Genomic DNA, 20685 nt, shown 5'->3' with positions numbered 1-20685 from the left:
TTGAGTGTGAATGATTCAAGTTTTCATTTGTTTGACTTAAGTTTTGAAACCCCTTGGAGAAACAGAATCGCATCTGACAGGCTTTCAAACTCCGGCACATATGGCACTCCGCTAACACCTCTAGGAGATGGTCTTTCAAGATGCTGCCTCAAGATCTCAGCCTAAGAGAGCCTCAGTTTAAAAGCCCCAGCTGAAGGTCAGGCATGCTGGCGCGCACTTATCATCCCAGTACTTGGGAGGCCGAGGCAAGAAGATCACAGATTCACAGCCAGCCTCAGGTACTTAGTGAGGCCTTCCACAAGGTAGTGATACCCTTTTCCAAAATAAAAAAATAGCTCAGAGGTAGAATGCCCCTGGGCTCAATCAATCCCCAGTACCATCACCAAAAAAACAAAAGAAGCCCCAATTAACTTTATTGATTGATTGATTGATTGATTGATTGTGTGTGTGTGTGTGTGTGTGTGTGTGTGTGTGTGTGTGTATGGTAGTGGGGATGGAACCCAGGGGCTTTTCTACCTCCGGGACCTATTTTCTATTTTATTTAGAAACAGGGTCTCACTAGGTTGCTGAGAGCCTCACTAAGTAGCTGAGGCTGGCTTCGAACCTGTGCGATCCCCCTGTCTCCGCCTCCCAAGCGCTGGGATCACAAGCCTGCGCCACTGCGCCGGCTACCCCAATTAACTCTAGACTAGTGACTTTATTGGAAAAGGAAGTGAATTTGGGTGAAGAGCAAAACAGAACAGTAACCACCGGGTGGGAGGGATGCTGGTCAGGGCTTAATTAAGAACTGTCTGACTTGGGGAAGCCTCTTGACTCTCACGGATACACACTTAGAAAATGACGGTGCAGGTGACTCTCGAAGAACCCGTTAGTTCTGAATCCCATGATTATCAAGGAGAGAAAACCAGGGACTTCAGAGCAGAAGCAAAAAAAGAGATCGTGGAAACCAAACCAGAGTGTTTCTGGGTGACATTCACCCACTGAAGCTCACGACGAAGCAGGTCTAATGTGACCAGAACCGGTCCAAAGTATAAAAAGGAAAAAAGACAAAAAACGAAGAAAATAGGACTTAAGAATATATTGTTCCTCCCGAGATACCTAAATATCAGGAGAGTCCCCGTGAGACGAGGCTCCTATTTTTCCAAGCCAGTTTTGACTCTGACAAGGTCACCTAGTGATGGGTTGTTAGGGAGAGGGTTGAGTCGTCCCCCACACTAGCGTCCAGCTGACGAATCACCCGGAAAAACCTGTGTTGCTGTAGTTGATCTTTCCCATTCAAATCTTTTAGCTTGCTAGTTTATTGTCCAAAAGCAGCTATAAACTTTGAGCCTTTAGATATAATCCCCCCCCCTCTAACTTGCACATTAAAGCGATTGTGTTATCGGATCGCTAAGGATTGGATTACTGTTCTATTTCTCCATTCAAAAACATAAACTTGGCTTGTGCTATAGCTCAGCAGGAGAGGCTGTGCTTAGCACAGGTGAAGCTTTGGGTGGAATCCCCAGCAACCACCCCCCTAAAAAAAAAAAAGAAAATATCTTACTTTACATTGAACCCATTTCTCTATTTCTCTATTATCTTTTTTTTTTTTTTTTTTTTTTTTGGTGGTACTGGGGTTCCTGGAAGCCCTCCTTCCTCCGGGCTACACTCCCAGACCTATTTTATATTTTTGAAACAGGGTCTCTTACGCCAGCACAGCTGGCTTCGAACCTGCGCGATCCTCCTGTCTCCGCCTCCCAAGCGCGGGGATTACAAGCGTGCGCCACCACGCCCGGCTCTCTATTATCTTTATGTCCTACATAGGAGGGATACCATAGCTCTGTAACTAAGTTTAACCATTTATATGAAACTGTGCCCTTAATCTGATCCCGACTTTGGGGTGTGAAGCCATTGTGGAAAATCCGAGTAGATCCAAAAAAATTATGTCGTGCATCTCGCCAAAGCAATTTGAGGTTCCCTTACAGAAACCATTTTGCCTTCCCAAATGGACGTTGTGTCCAAGTTCAGCTTTCCTCATTCCATTCTTGCCTTTTTCTGGTATGTTCAAAATGTGGAAAATACGCGCATCCTCAATGTCCAGGGGCCTCATGAGGCCAACGAAGCTTAGATTGCAAAGATTCCCCTTTCCAGAGCCCCCTTCGACTGCTCTGAGAAGGGTCCAAGGCATTTTATTCTCCCGGTTTGCATTGTTTTTCTCGGAAAAGGCCCCAACCACTGAGTACATTTCAGGGCCTATAAAACCTGGATCCACCCCTGGTCATGTCCTAGTTGTAGTTAGGCAAGCCACTCCCTTTTAGTAGGCTGACGGGTAAGGTCTCCTGTGAAATGTGAAAGCAATGTTCAGGTAGACTATGTACCATCTAAGAAATAGTGAATTGGATGCAAAGAAAAATAGACCAGCAAGGTTCACTCTTGCAATTTGACAGGTCTACAGAAAAGTGGAAATAATCTAAGTAGACGTCAAAAAAAAAAAATGTAGTTAAAATAACATCATCAACCAGGGACGGTGGCGCAAGCTTGTAATCCCAGTACCTGGGAGGCTGAGACAGGAAGATCTCGATTTGCAGGCAGCCTCAGCTACTTAGTGAGGGCCTCTGCAACTTAGACCTTGTTTCAAAATGAAGAATAATTAAAAAAAAATAGGACTGGGAGCATAGAATGCTCCTGGGTTCCATCCCCAGTTCCACCAAAAAAAAAAAAAAAAATAGCATTATCAGATATAACTAGAGAATACAACAGAATTATAGCTGGTGTTCATTTGCATGTCAGTACCCAGAATGCTTTGCCAGAAAGGTAAAGGAAGCCAGCCGTGGTGCAGGCTTGTGACCCCAGCTGCTGGGGACACTGAGGCAGGAGGAGTTCTGTGAGTTCGAGGCCAGCCTTGGCAACTTAGCACAACCTTGTCTCATTATAAGAAATGAAAAAGGGGCTGGAGATATAGTTCAGTAGTCGAGCGCCTCTGGGTTCAATCCCAAGTACAAAAATAAATACAGAAATAAGGAATGAATGCTGAAGGGCTTTAAAAAAAAAAAAAAACAACTGGACTGGTATGGTGATGGGGGTGCCAATTCCTTTCTCTGTCCTTGGCAGTTTACTGCCAGGAAATCCTGAGCAACATTGATTGCCAACGGGTTCAAGGCACATTGTTGTTAAATTGGGAGGGAAAATTAGCAGGATTTGGTGCCCTGTGTTCAGCTATCCCAGGGTTGCAAAAACAGGAACCTGGGGCTTTATATGAGGGGACGGGGAAGTAAGGAGGAAGAGTCACAAGGGTGATTTATCAGGGCATAGTTCCAGATAAATCACTTACATGGACTTGGAAGAATTTTATGCACACTTTCGGTGCCAAGAAGCCCAATGGTTGGCAGAAGTTCATCTGAAAGTTGAGTGGGCAGTTGTGGGAACAGTCACTCCAAGTGCAAAGAGGGAATTTTTAGTTGTTATTTTTATTATTCTTATTTTTTATGTTTTGGAGTGTTGAACCCAGGGCTTTATGCATGCTAAGCAGGCAGGCACTATACCATGGAGCCATGCCCCTAGCTTGGGGAGGAGTTTATTTTGGTGATGTTTGTTCTCATGAACATACAACTGGACTTCTAAGATGTCCATACAATGATATTTGTATGGCAGTAACAAAAGCCATGATTTTTTTTTGTGTGTATGTGGTACTAGGGGTGGAACCCAGGGGCTTTTCTACCTCCGGGCTATAATCCCAGACCTATTTTATACTTTATTTGGAACCAGGGTCTCACTAAGTTGCTGAGAGCCTCACTCAGTAGCTGAGGCTGGCTTCGAACCTGCGCGATCCTCCTGTCTCAGCCTCCCAAGCGCTGGAATTACAAGCGTGCACCACCACGCCTGGCTAAAAGCCACTATTTTATTAATATAAATTATACACTATATAACTCCTGGTAGATCAAAAAAGAAAATCAAATAACACCACATTTTCTCCATGTTCGTGAAATATACATCATGATCCATACAAACTATCTCCTGATTACAATCTAACCTTCTGGCAGAGTGCAATACGTTTAATGGGTGTGATTCACGCATCTTTTTTTTTATCTCCTCATCCTCTTTTTTAATTATACCATTAATAATAACCACGCCGAGGAGGGGGAACAGTAAAATAAACCAAAAGTAAAATGTCTGCGAAACACAAGGGGCACAATTTGCCTTGAAGAATTAGTTAGAAACAGCAGGAAAATCCACGCTTGGGTCCGCACATCTTGGCTCCTTTTAGGGGTTGCTAAACAGTACAGCTGAAGTGAATTTTGGGGTGACAGAAGTACTTCTAGAATAACTCAAGTATATGGTGTTGATATCACGTATAAGTTTGTGAGTCCGGTCAACATTTTGTGTGTGTGTGGTACGGGGGATGGAGCCCAGGAGCATTCTACCTCTGAGCTACACCCCCAGCTCTCTTTTTTATTTATTCTTTGTTTTGAAACAGGGTCTCACTGAGTTGCAAAGGGCCTCACTAAGTAGCTGAGGCTGGCCGCGAACCGCGATCCTCCTGTCTCAGCCTTAGACATTCTGCCTCTGAGCTACACCTCCAGCCCTATTTTATTTTCTATTTGGAAACAGGGTCTCATTAACTTGAGAGCCTAAGTTGCTGAGGCTGGCTTAGGATCTGCGATTCGCCTGTCTCTGCCTCCCAAGTACTGGGATTGCAGGTGTGTGCCACCACGCTGGGCTAAAACTTTGCTTTTGACACAACAGAGACTTCACGTTTACTGTGCATGCTTGTACGCACACATGCACATATACCTCCGTTCACAAAAATACATCCACATGACTTGTGAGAGATCCCGCTAGAGGTTCCTCCCACAAAGAGATAGAAACTTCTGACAGCCGGGCGTGGCGGTGCACACTTGTCATCCCAGCATTCAGGAGGCTGAGACAGGAGGATCGCGGTTCGCGGACAGCCTCAGCTACTTAGTGAGGCCCTCTGCAACTCAGTGAGACCCTGTTTCAAAATAAAGAATAAAAAATAGTGTTGGGGGTGTAGCTCAGAGGTAGAATGCCCCTGGGTTCATGGAACCATCCCCAGTGCGAAAGAAAGAAAGAGAGAGAGAGAGAGAGAGAGAGAGAGAGAGAGAGAGAGAGAGAGAAAGAAAGAAAGAAAGAAAGGAAGAAAGAAAGAACGAACCGACCCTGTTTCAAAATAAAGAATAAAAAATAGGTCAGGGGGTGTAGCTCGGAGGTTGAATGCCCCTGGGTTCCATCCCCAGTACTGAAGAAAGAAAAGAAAGAAACGGAAAGAAAGAAAGAAAGAAAGAAAGAAAGAAAGAAAGAAAGAAAGAAAGAAAGAAAGAAAGACCTTCTGATATTATCCACTTCTATCAGCCAAGAAATTTGAGGCCTTGAAGGGTAAATTACTTTTCTCTAAGTCACACAATCAACCACAGAACCGAATCTAGAACCCAGCTACCTTCATTTCTCACTCCAGTGCTATCAAGTGCACAAATACTGAGAATACCCTTGAGAATTTCGCAATGTGCCTGAAAACCTTTGATTAATTCTATACAAGAAAATGTGAAAATTTCCTGACCGACACAACGTGATTTTGAAAGAGGCCTATTACACACATCAGTAATTCATGCATGTATTGATTAGTTAACCCAGAAGGGCAGATTTTTTAAAAAATAAATTCAAAACCATCTTTATTTTTCCTTAATTTTTTTTTTTTTTGCAGCTTTTACCCACAGGCCTTCTACATTTGCTTTCTCCGAAACAGATGGCTTCCAGAACATTAAAAAAAGAAGCAGACATTTTCTTGGCTTAATATTTCTAATCGGTTTTCAGAGTGATTTTTATAGTGAAGTGTGTTTTATGTGCACTCTGTGTTTCATTTGTGATCTGGGTAAATTTAATCTAAAAATGCAAGATTACTTTAGGTCTTTTTATCCCTGAGTTGCTGATTTTTTTTTTTTTTTTTTTTTTTTGCTGAAAGAAAGTTAAAAATGTATTCTGTTAAAAGCTAAAATAGACAACAGATTTCTGCATCATTTCAAAAATCAAACAAATCAGAACCATTAGCCAGTCATAGGAAAAGTGTTAATAGTGTAAGCTGAAGGGGAAGAAAAAAAATAGACCATAATTGGTGAAATATGTTTGGTCTCAGCAAATGATAAGGATGAAAGATAAGAATGGTTTCTCAGGATGGTCTTTTTTGTATAGGTGTGGTCCTGGGGATTGAACCCAGAGGCATTCTGTCTGCAAGCTATACCCCCAGCCCTTTTTTTTTTTTTAATTTTAGTTAACAGAAGCAAATGGTTATAAAGAAATAATTTTCTGAGCTGGGATGGCCTTCCTTGTGAATGAGACATCGCTGACTCAGCTCCTACTTTTTCCCCCCGTTTTCTCTGCAGCCGTTCGTTATCTACGACATGAATTCCTTAATGATGGGAGAGGACAATATCAAGTTCAAGCACATCGCTCCCCTGCAGGAGCAGAGCAAAGAGGTGGCCATCCGCATCTTCCAGGGATGCCAGTTCCGCTCCGTGGAAGCCGTGCAGGAGATCACCGAGTATGCCAAGAATATTCCTGGATTTGTGAACCTCGACTTGAACGACCAAGTAACTCTCCTCAAATACGGTGTCCACGAGATCATCTACACAATGCTGGCCTCCCTCATGAATAAAGACGGCGTCCTCATATCGGAGGGCCAGGGGTTCATGACGAGGGAGTTCCTCAAGAGCCTGCGGAAGCCCTTTGGAGACTTTATGGAGCCCAAATTCGAGTTTGCTGTGAAGTTTAACGCACTGGAACTAGACGACAGCGACTTGGCAATATTTATAGCTGTCATTATCCTCAGCGGAGGTAAGTTGCGTCTTTTGCTCTTCACGGAGACGGGTAGGTGGAAAGTTTTTTAATTCCTTTACCGTGCATCTGTGCTCCTCGTTACGTGACCCTTACTACACTCTTTCATATAAGAGATGCAAATAACATAACACCATGATAGTGTCACTAACCCTGCCACATAACCAAGAAGGGATATTTCCTGTCACAGATTTGCCAACTGATGGCTGTGAGGAAGAGTTCACATTTTATCCCTCTGATTTATCTTTTTCCTAGGAAAATCCAACCCTAGATTGGATGCCTTCTTCTCCTTTTACTTTGAGTTCTTCTTCCTTTCTTTCCCAGAATGCCAACCCAATCTTTATTTTATTGAAGTAACAGCATGCATAGCTTAGCAGATGATGCCCACAGGGCAGAGAGAAGGCATTTCTAAGCCTTTTGAGTCGAGTTATGTTCCTTCCTCACCACAAATAAGGTACGACTTGAGTCGGGTTCAGTGGAGCTCACTTGTAATCCCAGAACTTGGGAGACTGAGATAAGTGGTTCATAGGTTGAAGGCTAGCCTCAGCAACTCAGTGAGATTCTCAACAACTTAGCGAGATCCGGTTTCAAAATAAAAAATAAAAAGGACCGGGGTGTAACAATACTCAGTATCACCAAAACAACAATACATACGTACCTACCTACCTACCTACCTACAGCAACGCTCAGGAGGCTGAGACAGGAGGATCGCGCAGGTTCGAAGCCAGCCTCAGCTACTGAGTGAGGCTCTCAGCAACTTAGTGAGACCCTGGTTCCAAATAAAGTATAAAATAGGTCTGGGAGTATAACCTGGAAGTAGAAAAGCCCCTGGGTTCCACCCCCAGTACCACAAAAAATAAAATAAAATAAATAGAGCTGGAGGTATAGCTCAGAGGTAGAATGTCCCTGGGTTCCATTCCTAGTACTATAAAAATAAATAAATAAATTAATTAATTAATTAAAATAACATTTTGATGTTGTTTAGTGGAACAAAAGTATACTCTCCAGTGTGTTTTAACATTTTGACCAAATCTAAAGGGTCAAATGAGTCCCTTTAGGATCTTTGATTAATTTCAGTGTCAAAGAATAGGATTCCAGTGTATTTGAAATTCCTGGGGGGGAATATTAAATTTTGAAAAACTGGATTAGAAGTTGGGCGTGGTGGTGCACCCTTGTAATCCCCGCATTTGGGAGGCTGAGACAGGAGGATCGCACAGGTTCGCAGCCAGCCTCAGCTACTTAGTGAGGCCCTCTGCAACTTATTGAGACCCTGTTTCCAAATAAAGTATGAAAAATAGGGCTGGGGTATAGCTCAGAGGTTAAATGCCCCTGAGTTTAATGCCCAGTATTACAAATAAATAAATTCAATTGAGAACACTGGAAATGTGTTCTAAATTTTTCTCTAGTGAACATTCAACATTCTTATGTGTAAATTTTTATCCAAACTTCAGACTGTTTTCCCATTCCTAGTTACCAGAAATGGAGTTGCTGGCCGTGAACATTTCTAATTCTTTTATTGCATCATCGCCCAGCGGCTTGCTTTCCATGAAGTCTGCCGCAGTTTATATTCCCACTACTGAGACTAAGGGACAAAAAGAGGGGGAGGGAGGGATAGGCGGAGGGAAGAAGGGAGGGAGGGAGCGAGGGAGAGGAGAGGGAGAATGAATCTTCATCCTGGGCTTCATAAACCTGAGCAGTGTTGTTTGATGGGTACATGAGACAATAAGGCTGTTCCTTCTAGAAAAAAAAATGCCATTACTGCCCCTAATATCTACCAAGTTAGATTATTAAAAAAATAATCAATTAAGCCTCAGCTACTTAGTGAGGCTCTCAGCAACTTACTGAGACCCTGTTTCCAAATAAAATATAAAATAAGTCTCGGAGTGTAGCCCAGAGGTATAAAGCCTCTGGGTTCCACCCCAGTACCACAAAAAAATCAATTAAATAATAAATAATAAATTAAATAATAAACTTGTTAACAACTTAGATTATTTTAAAAATCACTGGTTCTTCAGTCCTTCAAGATTGTAATTAATTGGGGCTGGGGATGTAGCTCAGTGGTACAGCTCTTTGTAGCATGCTTGAGACCCTGGGTTCCGTCCCCAGCACAGGCCCCCCCCCCAAAAAAAAGCACATTCAGTTGTCAAGAAATAGCTCTATAAGCAATGCAATTGCATTTAATTCACTATTGCAGTTGCTGGGTTTAATTCATATTGGTTTATGAAAATTAAAAATGATGCCATTGAAATATAGCCATTAAATAAACAGAAACTTTTAGCCTTATACAGGCTGTCTTCATGAAAGCCAACATCCAGATTTTATTTGATCCTCAGAACATAAAGGAAATCTGAAGGTAGCAACCTGCCACAAATCATTAAAATCTTTTATCTATGCTTATAATGCAAGGAAACTCCTATAAATAATTTTTGACTTCCTCAAATTAAAAAAAAAAAAATTACCATTGACTCATTCCTGCATCAAAAGCCAAATTCTTCCTTGACCAAAGTTTGCTTTTGTAGATATACAGGCAGTAGATAAGGATGAATAAACTGGACTTGTGTTTGCCCAACTCACAGGACTGTGATTCTCTTCTTTATTCAGAGAAGTTGATTGGGTGTAGGCCAGGTAAGGGCCGTCCAGCAGTCTCATTCCCAGCCCAAACACTGGCTTCCAGTAAGCCCTCCGGCATCTATAGATGGTGAGATCAATATCTTAGATTGGGGTTTATTAGTTGTTCTCAATTAGTCCCCCCCCCATACTGGAACTTCAGAAGGGGGAAATATTTATGTTAGCCAGAGGCTTTGACCCACTAAACAAACGCCTGACCCTACCCAGTCTGAAGCAGTCTTGGTAGGTAGGGATCCAGGCGACCTCATTTTCAGCCGCAGAATCACAGAAGAGCTTTCCTTCGAAGGCACTTGGGACCCTCGACTAAGAGAGGAGGAAGGCAAATGGCTTCCATAGGAGAGCAAGGTGGGGAGGGATTGGGGGAAACCAAGTGCAGTTTTTCTGGATGGAAGTAACCGATTCGCCCCGACTCAGGATTTGCTGGGGAAGCCAGAGTTCCTGTCATTCCGCTTCGCCCCTAAAAACTGCGGACTCCTCTTGATCTGGTGCTCAGATTTTGCCTCGCCTCTGAAGAGCATCCCGGCTCCCCACCAGCTCTCAAAGCCAATTTTGGCTGAGGAAGATGACCTAGTTCTCAAACCGTTCTTCACCGTTCTTTCTTCCCTGAGCTTGGGGCAAGAATTAGACCGAACCAAAAGAATAGCAATCTTCTGGCATGAAAACGGAATGTGCCCTTTCTTTCACGACTATTCTGTCAGTAGACCTGGATGGTGTCTTTAGTCTCATGTCATAGGAGAAGTGAGGGTCGTAGACAGAAGCAATTTGTCTAAAAGGTTCTAACTAAGGAGTAGTAGAACTAGGCTTGCAATCCGGGGACCGTAACTGCCACCCCCAGCCGCCCTGTCCCCTGTGTCTCCTGGGTAGGGGATCACTGTCATCTTCACTCTGGTGCTGGTGGCCACAGCCTTCGCGTCCTTCCCCATCTCCCTGGAGGCCCAGGCCTCTAAGCCAAAGGTGTGCTTCCTCGTAATCCCAGCAAATAATACCTATCCAGTAGTATGACTAGAGGGTGCACGAGAAATCTTATTTACTGGGATTACAAGCAAGCACACCTTTTGGCTTAATAATAAAGCTGCCTCCAGCCAGGCTATATTTGCAGCTGGTGCCACAGCCTGATGGCGGCCTGCCTAGCAAACTCCCAAACCCTACTCTGGGACCAAAGCCAAGTGGAAAGCTCAGAAAAGCTGACAAGTCCCGGGATTCTCTACTGGATGTTTGCCCCCTTGAGCGTGTGCTGTTTGGTAAAGCAAAGCCTTGGAGGGTTCCAGCTGGAACTCTACTACAGGAAAAAGCTTTTTGTTAATTCAAAACAGTTTGGAATCCATTTCGACTCTTCCTATACTTCCAAGATATGAGGGAGGAAATTCGTTGGATTTTACAATGTATTTTTTTCAAGGCAAATTTCCATCGTTGTCTGAATGACAGAGACGATACAAATGTCACTGCAGTGGCCCCAGATGGCAAGTCATCCAGCGTCCTTTTATTTACCTTCCAGAGTCTGGCTTGGTCATGCAAACCACCTATAGGGAAGCTCTTTTTTCCAGCAATACCAGCACCATCCCATTTCTGAAGCGGCTCTGGACAGCTGTTTTTGGAATGACCAGCCGTTGAGTAGACAGAGAAGATAGCATAGAAGAAGGGAGAATTGTTTCCCATAGCTTACACTTGCAGATCTAAGAAGAGTGGACATCCTCTGTCCACTTAATAACAACTCATTCTGGCAGGTCAATAACTGGGGCTTCCTATGGCTCACACAGGGATAAATAGATATACTTTTTATTTATTTTCATTTTTTATTTTTTTGGTGGTACTGGGGTTCCTGGAAGCCCATCTACCTCCGGGCTACACTCCCAGACCTATTTTTATATTTTTATTTGGAAACAGGGTCTCTTAAGCCAGCGAGGCTGGCTTCGAACCTGCGTGATCCTCCTGTCTCCACCTCCCAAGTGCGGGGATTACAAGCGTGCGCCACCATGCCTGGCTATGGATATACTTTTTAATTTGTTGGAATTAACGTAGAATCAAAGCATAACACCTGGCCCAGAATAAGTTACTCAATAAATGGTATTAAATGAATAATAATCTGAAATAATAGTAATCACCACCATTTGCTGAATATTTCACTGAGTGCCAAAACATATGCTAAACATTTATTTATTTATTTATTTATTTAATTATTCTTACTTATTGTGGTAATCCTAACCCTAACCCTCTAGCCCTATTTTTTATTTATTTATTTATTTATTTATTTATTTTTTGCGGGTCTGGTAATGGAACCCAGGGGCATTCAACCTCCGAGCTATACCCCCTGCCCTATTTTTTATTCTTTATTTTGAGACAAGGTCTCACTGAGTTGCAAAGGGCCTCACTAAGCAGCCGAGGCTGTCCGCAAACCGCGATCCTCAGCTCTCAGCCTCCTGAATGCTGGGATTACAAGCATGCACCACCATGCCGGGCTTTTATTCTTTATTTTGAAGCAGGGTCTCACTAAATTGCAGAGGGCCCCAGTAAGTAGTGAGGCTGGCTGTGAACCTGCCATCCTCTTGTCTCAGCCTCCCAAGTACTAGGGTTGCAAGCGTGCGCCACCACATCCAGCTCTGCTAAACATTTTACATACATACATGTACACAGTCTTTATGTAATCTTTCCTTTAGCTATGTATGATCCACATTATCCCCATTTTATAGATGAAGAAAATGGAAATTCAGAGAGATAAAGCAATTTGCCCAAGGTTACAGAGCTACTAATTGATGAGGCCAAGGTTCAGACCCAGGTCTCTCAGATTTTAAAATTAGCACACCTTCCAGGCATGGTGGCACATGCTTTAATTCCACTACTTGGGAAGCTGAGCCAGGAAGATCCCAGGTTTGCAGCCAGCCTCAACAACTTGTGAGGTCCTCCGCAACTTAGACGCTGATTCAAAATAAAGAAAATAGGGCTAGGGGTATAGTTCAGAGGTAGAATGCCCCTGGTTCAATCTCTAGTACTATATACACACACAAAAAAAAATTAGCACACCTGAAGCTGGGCCTGGTGATACATGCCTGAAACCCAGTACTTGGGAGGTTGAGGCAGGAGAATCACTGGTTCATAGCCAGCTTCAGCTTTAGAGCAAGGCCCTCTACAACTTAGTAAGACCCTGCTTCAAAATAAAAAATAAAGCTGGGCGTGGTGGCACACACTTGTAATCCCAGCATTCGGGAGGCTGAGACCAGAGGATCATGGTTCGAAGACAGCCTCAGCTACTACTTAGTGAGGTCCTTTGAAACTCAGTGAGACCCTGTTTCAAAATAAAGAATAAAAAAATGAGGCTGGGGGTGCAGAATGTCCCTGGGTTCCACCACAGTACCGCAAAAATAAATAAATTTTAAAAATAAAAAATAAAATAGGATTGGGAGTGTAGCTCAGAGGTAGAATTTCCCATGGGTTTAATCCCAGTACCATACACACACCAAAAATAAAAAATTAAATAAATAAATTAGCATAGCTGGGGCTGAGGATGAGGCTCAGTCCTAGAATACTCCTTTGCACGAGCCACTGGGTTCCATTTATGTAACCAACCACTGAATTCTGTTGTCTTTCATGTATTGATACATGGAAGGACCTCACTTACTCACCACGGGCTTGGAGTTCTTTGGTAGCTACCAGAAAAGTTACCCATTTCCGTGCTGTCTCTAAATGTTTACTTTAAGATAATTTCAAGGTTATAGTTCAGATTATTTATTACTCATGAGTATTCAGAGTTCTTCTTAAGACCTTATTTTAACCCAACCATCTAACAGAGTTACCCCTTTAATTTTGAAAATTGCTGGGCACAGGGCCCAGTGATATTGTTGGAGGCTGCTGCTTGTGGTTCTTAAGTCTTTTAGATACCCAGGTATTTGAACATCAGGGGTGCTGTTTGTAGAAGCTCCCCCCCTCCCCGCCAGAAGTGGATGGCAGACTTTAAATAATGAATACATTTCTACTTGATCAGGTATCACCTTTTACTAGGTTCTAACAAAGATAAGTGGTTGCAGAAAGGAACTTAGAACTGTTATTTCTAAGACTCAATGAAAGGAACTTTCAGTGGTTGTGAAAGGAACTTAGAACTGTTAAAATGCTGTCCAGTTGCCTTCGTTTCTTCCTGCCCTGCATAAGCAAGCAGACAAATACATCCTCACTAGGCAATAATAGCAGAACACCTGATTCCGAGTCCCAGAACCCAAGCCATCCACAGAGCATGTGGAACACTGGTTTGGGGAGTATGTTCTCAACTTTAAGATGGGAAGCCTCATCCTTGTGTTTCACTCCATAACATGAACACTTTTCTTTGGAAAGGCAGAGTATATGTGCTTCAGTGGGTCTCTTCGGTTTCAAGGAAAGCCGAGCTTAGAGAAACTCTTATTTCTACTCAACCCAAAGGCTCCCCATCTTCTCAGTCTGTGATTATCTTCTTTACCAATTAAAGAAGAAGAAAAAGAGAGACAAAATCCAAAATATTTAAAAAAAACTTAGATATTAAGAACAACTATCAATAGCAATAGGCCAACTTTATTTAGTTATGTTTTGGGCACTGGGGACTGAGCCCAGGGTTTTGTGCACGTGCTCTGAGCACTAGGTCAACCTCTCCCTACATTGTCTATACCAGCTAAAGATGTAACTTCCTTCTCTATAGTTTCTTTGGATAAGACTCAGGCTGGTACCTTGTTGTTTTTCTGACTCTTCTTGGGGTATTGAAAATAAACAAGGACGGCCGGGCGTGGTGGCGCACGCTTGTAATCCCCGCGCTTGGGAGGCGGAGACAGGAGGATCAGGCAGGTTCGAAGCCAGCCGCGCTGGCTTAAGATACCCTGTTTCCAAAAACAAAAATAGTCTGGGAGTGTAGCCCGGAGGTAGAAGGGCTTCCAGGAACCCCAGTACCACAAAAAAAAAAAAGAAGAAAGAAAGAAAGAAAGAAAGAAAGAAAGAAAGAAAGAAAGAAAGAAAGAAAGAAAGAAAGAAAGGAAAGGAAGACAGTCAGACAGACAGACAGACAAGGACATCTTACTTCTCTGGAGCAAGATAGCTGGTTCTGTTAACATGGCTCAGATCTGCCATTAGGATATCAACTGTGTCCCAGAGTACAGGCACTCATTTATTAATGGTTGAGATATCTAATGGGCACCTATACTGCGTGTGCAATGCTGCCACAACTCGTTGGAATAATGACTCAATTTGAGTTCTCTAGAAACATTCTATTTGTTTTCTATTTTCATCACCTGCAGTGGTATGACAGGGATGGGGTATATTTTTGAGTTCTTAACTGGTACTCAGATACTAAAAACCAGAGAGCTGGGGGTTGGCATAGATTGATGGGTAATGATAACACATCTAGAATCATCTGACAAACTTCAAACCCACAGATATATATGCACACCAAAGAATGAAAAGAAAAACCAAACATATCTACAGGTTTATGTCCTTTGTAGAAGGCAGAAACAGCTTTTTTTTTTTTTTTTTTTTTTTAATCTATGACTGCTTCAGAAATAGGACTTTCTCCTCTACTCAGGCTGGATCTCAGTGAGTAAGCAAACAATTTTATTTGAGCTTAGAACTGGGATTGAAAGTCACACTGCTGAGTCATTCCAGTCCCCACACCGGCTGTCTTGGAAAAGGTTCAGTCCGGGGCGGTTGGTGGGGCTGCTTTTTGGAGCGCGTTAGCATTTTAAACTCTCACAATGTGTGTTTAAACTCTGGGTGACCTCAGGCAGCCTTCCAGACTGGTACCACTCACCGTGCCATTCGGAGGGATCTTCTGCAAGACAGAAAGAACGAAACCAGTACAAGTCACTCTTAAACACAGGCCACCCGCCAAGAGCCACCGTGCTGCTCGGGTGCGAAGTCTCCTCCAGAGGGTAGTTCCACAAACAGGCAGGGTGGACTGGGGGGGGGGGGCTTTGGAATCAGGCTTTTGGGACAGGAGTTCAAAAGCCCCCACTCCACACTTCTAGAAGTGGTTGTGAGCAATTATTCCACCTCTGTGAGCCTTAATTTCCTTATCAGTTCCCCACGCAAATGAAATAACATTATGCGAAGCCTCTGGCACCTTGCCTGGAACATGTTAAGCATGCAATAAATGTTAATTTCCCCTTTCCCTGGTGAGATATCACTTGAAGCAGCTCCACTCCTTCCTGCCAGTCAGATGACTTGAAGTCCCACCAATAGTCATTCTTAAAGTCCCTATTACAATATAAATACCCCTAGGGAGTTCTCAGCTAATCCCTTTATCGGCTATCACTTTAAAGGGATTAGTTGTAGGTTGAGAACAAAACCCAAAGGGGAAAGAGATACCGAGGAAGGAGGAGGGGCCCGAAAATGAGAGAGGGATGGGAAAGCCTTGTTGACCCCCAAGGAGACAGGGAAGGGTTAGACTGTGGTAGGCTCCCACCTTCCCAGAATTCCCAGGAACTTGGGGTGGGGTGAGGGGCACTGTATTTAGTGGTTGTATTTGAACATCATACCTCTGTTTTGAGATCACAGGCTCTTTTCAGAAAACCTCTCAATGACCTTGGAAAGGAAGACCTTGGTGGGGAAGCGGGTATAGAGAATTACACTTGGCAACTCTGTCTTGGTGACTGCCTTTGGTTTCTGCGGTCATGTATAGAAGTTGAGGGAGTCGGGAAGAGAGGGTGTTCTTAAAGCCCTCTTCTCTTAACCCTACCCTCTCTGTTTTTTCTCTTGTTTTCTTCTTTTTTTTTTTAATTTATTTTTGAAACCGGTCTCACTGAGTTGCTAAGGGCCTCGCTAAGTGGCTGAAGCTGTCCTCGAACCGCGATCCTCCTGCCTCGGCCTCCCAAATGCTGGGATTACAAGTGTGTACCACCACGCCCGGCTCTCTTTCTCTTGTTTTAGAAAATGGCAGAGTGGAGCAAGGGTATAACAGAGTTTAAGGGCAACGATATAACAGGTTGAAGCTTGGAGAGATCATTCTTCTATTTCTGCTCCACCTCCCGCTCCCAATTCCAGGCCGAATCCAGCCCATCTTGGACACAGAAAGAACAAAAAATATACCCGCATCTCTTGGTGTAAAGGCGGAACTGCAGATAGCTCCGCTTGTCCTGTACAAACCAGGAAGACAAAGCGCTTAGCTGAATTTAAATGTGGTGATCTTGAGTGGTCCCCACAGCGAGGGGCCCTAACCCCAGGTGCACACAGACAGGGATGCGATGCAAGGGCTCCCAAGGGCAGGGCAGAAATAGAGAGACAGGTTTCTATCCTGAAAGATCTGGAAATAAAGCACCGGAGGCACGCCATAGCGTGAACTAAAAGCTGTGCACACACGGAGGAGGGTGGCGCCCGCCTTGCCACTCTTACGCTTGCGTTTTAGTTTCAGAGTTGGTTCTTTGGAGGTGGGGGCTGAGTGTCTGAGATGAGGTGTATCTATATGCAATTGCTACTTAGTGAGCAGATATACAAGAAAATATTGGCTGGGTTTGGTTTCATTGTCGTGGCTATCCCTTTTCACCATGGGGCTAAATCGTAAACACAATTGTTTTTCAATAAGGACAGAGAAAAAAACATTTCTTCATGTGAAACCGTGCTTACACGGGGAAGCGCTAAGCTGTTAGCCCACTTGGGTGGGAGGGCTCGACCAGCGACGGGTCCGTCCACAGCAGATCGCTGACTGCAGATGACCTTCATCTGTTTGTAAAAGGGGTTTGCAAGCTCGGTCTTTTGCAAGCTGCTCTTTTTCTCCTGTTAGCAGCATGAAATTATATTGCTTCTAAAATCATCCACTCCTTAGCGCTATAATTAGCCTGGCTGCCCCCTCTACATTCCTGATACACTGGCCCGCAAGGTTCCATCTCAGAATTGGTCTCAGAATTGGAAAAGAGAACCTCACGGAGGGCAAAGGAGAGGGGTCAAAGGGAACGATGTGGGGAGAAATCGTAGGAAAGAACACAGGAAAATTCAGAGAAATAAGAGAAGAAAAGAAGGGGAAAGAGGCAAGTTTAAGGGACACCAATAAAGCTAGTCACAGCTAACTTACCATTTATCAGGCTCTAAACATTTTCCACCCAGTAACTCATTTAATTCTCTGAACAATACTAAGAGAGTGCAATCCCAAGCCAGTGGCAATTGTCTTCATTTCAGGAAGCACAAAGGATTAATCATCTCATTCTAATGCTCCCTCACCATCTCATCCCCACCCCAGCCTTCTGAGAGAAGTGTTAGTGTTGTCTGAAGAATTAAACCCAAGAGCTGTCTGTGATGGCTCATGCCCGTATTTGGGAGGCTGAACCAGGAGGATCACAGGCAAGATCTTAGCAAGTCGGGAGACCTTGTTTCCAAATTAAAATATAAAATAGGGCTGGGGGTGTAGCTCAGAGGTAGAATGCCCCTGGGTTCAATCCCTAGCACCAAAAATAAATCGATAATAGACAATAAATAAATAAATTTAAGACAAAACCCACAAAGGGCTTGTCCAGAGGCACACAGAAACATGAAAAGGAGACAAGACTCAAGTCAGGTCTTCAGTTTCCAAATCCACTTGGGCGTGGTGGCGCACGCTTGTAATCCCAGCATTCGGGAGGCTGAGACAAGAGGATCACGGTTCACGGACAGCCTCAGCTACTTAGTGAGCCTCTCGGCAACTTAGCGAGACCCTGTTTCAAAATACAGAATAAAAAATAGGGTAGGGGATGTAGCTCAGAGGTCAAATGCCCCTGGATTCTATCCCCAAACCCGCCAAAAAAAAATATCCACTTGGTTCTACAATTTAGGGGAGGGACACCCCAGAGGAAATTAGAGCAGAAGTTTAAAAGAAGGTTCAATTACAAAGTACAGAGTCCTAAGTGTCTATCTTCCTTGCGAGCGTTCCCCTGTACCTGAACTGAGGCCTTTCATTGTCTGGATTCATCTACAGCTGCCCAGCAAACAGTCCCCCTGCCTCCAAACACCCTGAACACAGTCCCTTTCAAATTAGACGCTGTCACAGCCGACAGAGAAAGGCGAGGCCACGGTTCACAGAGTAGAGACAAAATGACCCATGGATCCGTGACCCATGTTGGGATTTCTCTGCTTCCGAACACTCACCTGTGACCACCTGGATCCCTAAGTAACCCTCCCCCTGAGATCATCCCCGCTCTGGAAACTCCCGGCCCAGAGTCTGGGGGCGGATCCCAGGAGGGTCAGAGAACCTGAATCTGCTTCAGATAAATTCTCCCCTTGATGTGGCAGCAGAATCTGGATAAGATGGAAGCTTCGTAGACCTGGCCATCATCAGCATACTCTCTAATCAATTCCAGGCAGGTCTGCACAAATAGAGAACGGAAAGGTTTCTTTCCCAATTCTTTGCTGCCTGGGGAGTAAGGAGTCAGTAATTGACTCCAGCCTCCAACAGTGCTAAGCCTGTGAGTCAACGGGCACTTCCCCAAAGGCCCTCCACCAGCAGAGCGGGCCCTTGACCCTGAATGTGCGCCAGACCCACCTCTCGTTCCCAGCAAGGTGCAGCAGGACCTCAGACGGCCCTTGGGAGAGCGCCTTGCAGGCAGAGGCTGCTGGGGGTGGAGATGGGAGGGAAGACAGACATGGTGGGTGGCTCTGTTAAGGTGTTCAGAAAGAATCCTCTGGCTCACCTGTGGCCCCAGTTCAGCTCAGTAGAGGTCTGAGTGTGTGTGTGGAGAGGAAATTAGAGAAAGAGGACCCAGAAGAAACAAGGGCAGAGGGCAAGGAACAACGGGTAGATGGCTTTTGCCCTTGACTCTCAGGCTGGCTTAAGACCCTAAGAGGTTTTGTTGTTTTTCCTCCTCCTCCTCCTCCTCCTCCTCCTCCTCCTCCTCCTCCTCCTCCTCTTCCTCTTCCTCCTCCTTCTTCTGTTTTTCTTTCTTAAATAAGCCAGTTATTCAAAGTTGAATGTGTAAACCTGTTACTGCACTTTTCCAATTAGGGCTTTGAGTTGATTTCCCCAGTTGAATTATGTGAGTTACGTACTAGAGGGAGTTATACATGGGAATACATCCTAGAACTTTTGAATTAGGGATGTAGAGATAGATAACCAATTGAGGCCGATCCAGAGTATAGCGAGGAGGAAGTTGAGCCCAGTGTGCTTAATCGGCTGTCCCAAGGTCATGGAGATGTTGACTGAAAGACCAAGGAGGAGAATAAGCAGGCTTCTTCCCCAAACCATTTCCCCCTGACTGAGGGCCTGTCAGGGGGACAGTGGGACTGATCCGAAAATGATCTAACTTGTCATTGGAGACAATATACTTAATCCGTGGCCACAGAATTTTAGCATGGCAGCCAAACATCATCCATCACATCATAAAGAGTAACTTGCCAAAGAGGGGTTTGAAAATCCAAACCAGATCCTTCCCCGCTCCTAGGGGGGCAAGTTACATTTATTGCACCGGGGCCAAGTATTTCCAGCAAGCCCCATTCATTGCATCGTAGGGTTTGGTTGCTTGATAAATGAGACCGACTAGAAGATGACTGTCATTTCTGCAGCAGAAGTTTTGACCCCGCTGACACAGCCCCAAGGAAAGAGAAAGGAGAGAGGTTTGGGTAGCCAGTGTCCAGCGAGCAGAGAATCCCACAAAGCGCTGTGTGGGCCCGGCCCGGGAGGAAGCCCCGCTCAGCACGTACGTGCCCGGGCTGCTGCCGCTCAGACGCACCATGTTCACACGGCCGCTGGCCTCTGAGATCCTGACCGCTGGCTAGTTGGGGGGGGGGGTGTCTCAGCAATCAGTAACCCCAAAGCTCCGATCCAGAACCTTGCTTTCCTTGAAGTATCAGTGGTTTTCATTATAGTGTAACAACTATGAGAAAGACATGACTCTTGAGAGGTATGAATCTCTGGGCCAGCACTAATTTGTTTCATTTTCATTCTCAGAATAGGAGCTTTTTTTTTTTTTTTTTTTTGCTAGTGGTTCCAAAATTAAATGCTAGAGCAAGCACGTGCGCACACGCACACACACACACAAACACATGCACACAGAATCTAATCCAGTGTGATATATATGAAAAATTACAGGAGGAAAAAAGAAATCAAACCAAAGACATTTCTTTCTTTTTGCAGAACTATTTTTTATTTTTTATTTTGAAACAGGGTTTCACTGAGCTGCAAAGAGCCTCACTAAGTAGCTGAGGCTGTCCTCAAACTATGATCCTCCGGTCTCAGCCTCTGAATGCTGGGATTACAAGCGTGCGCCACCATACCCAGCCCTATTTTTTATTCTTTATTTTGAAACAGGGTCTCACTAAGTTGCAGAG

General features: G+C 44.3%; 1 protein-coding gene across 1 annotated transcript in view; it reads left to right on the top strand.

Moving 5' to 3' along the window:
* Window positions 1-20685, top strand: part of PPARG (peroxisome proliferator activated receptor gamma) — a gene marked incomplete at its 3' end in the record, with an annotated part of 75773 nt that overhangs the window by 49784 nt on the left and 5304 nt on the right. The window contains exon 6 of the mRNA XM_080718092.1: window positions 6375-6825. Coding sequence (XP_080574218.1) covers window positions 6375-6825 — 451 coding nt within the window. The remainder of the gene's footprint in view (window positions 1-6374; window positions 6826-20685) is intronic.

The sequence above is a fragment of the Muscardinus avellanarius genome (assembly GCF_963383645.1).
Source record: "Muscardinus avellanarius genome assembly, chromosome: 22".
Lineage (NCBI taxonomy): Eukaryota > Metazoa > Chordata > Mammalia > Rodentia > Gliridae > Muscardinus > Muscardinus avellanarius.
Note: the sequence above shows the minus strand (reverse complement) of the source record. Positions and strands in the feature narration are given on the sequence as shown.